This window comes from Colobus angolensis, unplaced genomic scaffold (assembly GCF_000951035.1).
Source record: "Colobus angolensis palliatus isolate OR3802 unplaced genomic scaffold, Cang.pa_1.0 Scaffold60, whole genome shotgun sequence".
Classification (NCBI taxonomy): domain Eukaryota; kingdom Metazoa; phylum Chordata; class Mammalia; order Primates; family Cercopithecidae; genus Colobus; species Colobus angolensis.
Window position 1 is genome coordinate 657,512 of NW_012119599.1, and position 3,157 is coordinate 660,668.

Consider the following 3,157-nt stretch of genomic DNA (forward strand, 5'->3'; position numbering starts at 1 on the left):
GGGACTATAGGTATGCACTACCATGCCTGGCTAATTTTTTTCCTCCACCTCCCAGGCTCAAGCAATCCTCCTGCCTCAGCCTCCTGAGTAGCTGGGACTACAGGCATGTGCCACCATCCCTGGCTATTTTTTTTTTTTTTTTTTTGATCTATATGGAGATGGGATCTCACTCTATTGCCCAGGCTGACTCCAACTCTTAATTTTTACTTTTTAGATTCCAGGGGGAGAGAGGCAGGAGGCTTAGGCTTTGGCCCTCTCCTTCCCTGTCACCCTCTCCCCTCCCACTTACTTTGCTGTCATTTCTACCCCTTTAGTGACCGGTCCTGTACCGTCCTCAATGTAGAAGGTGACGCTCTGGGGGCAGGACTCCTCCAAAATTATGTGGACCGTACGGAGGTGAGAAGCACAGAGCCCGAGTTGATACAAGTGAAGAGTGAGCTGCCCCTGGATCCGCTGCCAGCCCCCACTGAGGAAGGGAACCCCCTCCTCCAACACTATCGGGGGCCTGCGGGGGATGCCACGGCCGCCTCTGAGAAGGAATCAGTCATGTAAATCCCAGGAGGGACCTTCCCTGCCCTGCTGGAGGTGCTCACTGGACACTGGATTATGAGGAATGGATAGATGAATGAACTAGGGCTCTGGGGGTCTGCCTGCACACTCTGGGAGCCAGGGGCCCCAGCCCCCTCCTGGACAGGAGATCTGGGATGCCTGGCTGCTGGAGCACATGTGTTCACGAGGGTTACTCCTCAAAACCCCCGGTTCTCACTCATGTCCCTAATTCAAGGCTAGAAAACAACAAGATGGAGAAATAATGTCCTGCTGCCTACCCAACATGACCTGCCTGGCCTTACCTGTGTCAGGGAGCAGGTCACAGGTCACCATGGGGAATTCTAGCCCCATTGGGGGGATGTTTCAACACCATGCTGGTTATTTTGGCGGCTGTAGTTGTTGGGGGGAATGTGTGTGTGTTTACGTGTGTATATGTGTTCTGTGACCTCCTGTCTCCACAGTACGTCCCACCATGTGCCCAGATCCCCTATTCCCTCCACAATAATAGAAATACTCCCAAGGACTCTGGGGAGAGGCTGGGGGCAAATACCTGCTGTCATTCCAGAGGACACTTTTTTAGCAATAAAATTGAGTGTCAACTATTTAATCAGGTGTTGTTGAGAATTTGACTTAAAGAACTAGCCACTACAATGACAGTATCTGCTCATCAAGAAACGCCACTGGGCTGGGTGTGGGGGCTCACACCTCTAATCCCAGCACTTTGAGATCGCTCCAGGCCAGGAGTTCAAGACAAGCCTGGGCAACATAGTGAGACGTCGTCTCTACAAAAAAATATATAAAAATTAAGGCCCAGCACAGTGGCTCACGCCTGTAATCTCAGCACTTTGGGAGGCTGAGGTGGGCGAATCACGAGGTCAGGAGTTCAAGACCAGCCTGGCCAACATGGTGAAACCCCGTCTCTACTAAAAATACAAAAATTAGCCGGGTATGGTGGTGGGTGCCTGTAATCCCAGCTGCTCAGGAGGCTGAGGTAGGAGAATTGCTTGAACCCTGGAGGCAGAGGTTGCAGTGAGCCGAGATCGCACCACTGCACTCCAGCCTGGGCGAAAGAACAAAACTCCCATCTCAAAAACAACAGCAAAAAATTAGGCAGGTGCAGTGGTGCACCTGTAGTCCCAGCTACTCAGAAGTCTGGTGGGGCGGATCCCTTGAGCCCAGGAGTTCAAGGATGCAATGACCGATGATCGTGCCACTGCACTCTAGCTTGGGCAACAAAAAACGAAGTCTGGCTCTGTTGACTGGGCTGGAGTGCAGTGCAGTGGTACGATCTTGGCTCACTGCAACCTCCACCTCCCAGGTTCAAGCGATTCTCCTGCCTCAGCCTCCCGAGTAGCTGGGACTACAGGCACCCACCACCATGCCTTGCTAATTTTTGTATTTTTAGTAGAGACCAGTTTCACCACGTTGGCCAGGCTGGTCTCAAACTCTTGGCCTCAAGTGATGCCCCCTCCTCGTCCTCCTAAAATGCTGGGATTACAGGCATGAGCCACCACACCCAGCCAGACCCTGTCTCTTAAACACCACGGGAAACCACAATGAGACACCACTATACATACTAGAATGGCTGAACACAAGACCAAGGGAGGATGGGGAGCAACAGGACTCCTCATCTCTTGGTTGGTGCTCCCTTGGTAGATGGCTGAGTTGTTTTGGAAAATAACTGGGCAGTTTCTTAATAAAGTTAAAAAATACAGGCTGGGCACATTGGCTCATGCCTGTAATCCCAGCACTTTGGAGGCTGAGGTGGATGGATCACCTGAGGTCAGGAGTTCGAGACTATCCTGGCCAACATGGTGAAACCCTATCTCCACTGAAAATACAAAAATTAGCCGGGCGTGGTGGTGCACGCCTGTAGTCCAACTACTTGGGAGGCTGAGGCAGGAGAATTGCTTGAACCCGGGAGGCAGAGGTTGCAGTGAGCCAAGTTGATGCCATTGCACTCCAGTCTCGGTGACAAAAGCAAAACTCTGTCTCAAAAAAAAAAAAAAAAAAAGTGTGTTATATATATATATATTTACCATGCAGCTTAGGAGTTGCATTTCTCCCAAGAGAAATGAAAACTTTTTTACACAAAAATGTGTCCACAAATGTTTAGCTGCTATACCCATTGTTGCAAAAATTTGGGAACAAATCCATTTACATTGGTACAATACACTGGTACATTCATATGTACCATAATGGAAGATTACTCAGCAATAAATAAAAGTGATATCGACCTACACTGCAACAGAAATGCATTTCAGATACTTTACTGAGAGAAAGAAGCCAGAGACAGTAAATACTGTATAGTTCCATTTGGAGGAGGGCTAGAAAATGCTCAATTGGTCTATGGTGGGAAATCAGAAACAGTGGTGACCTATGGGAATGCATATGGAGCCAGGCACGGTGGTTTTATGCCTGTAATCCCAGCACTTTGGGAGATCGAGGTGTGCAGATTGCTTGAGTCTGCTTGAAGCGGGCAGATTGAGACTAGCCTGGGCAACATGGTGAAATCCCTGTCTCTGCAAAAAAATACAAAAATTAGCTGGGAATGGTGGTGCTCTTGTAGTCCCAGCTAATCGGGAGGCTGAGGCAGGAGGATTGATTG

The 3,157-nt window shown here is 49.5% G+C and overlaps 1 protein-coding gene across 3 annotated transcripts in view; it reads left to right on the forward strand.

Moving 5' to 3' along the window:
• The window catches only part of SLC1A5 (solute carrier family 1 (neutral amino acid transporter), member 5), a 13,458-nt gene extending 12,302 nt beyond the window's left edge, over positions 1-1,156 (forward strand). For all 3 annotated transcript variants that reach the window (XM_011962940.1, XM_011962943.1, XM_011962942.1), the window contains one exon: positions 315-1,156. In XM_011962940.1, the coding sequence (XP_011818330.1) occupies positions 315-552 (238 nt within the window). In that variant the 3' untranslated portion in view covers positions 553-1,156. The remainder of the gene's footprint in view (positions 1-314) is intronic.
• The last annotated feature ends 2,001 nt before the right edge of the window (positions 1,157-3,157 follow it).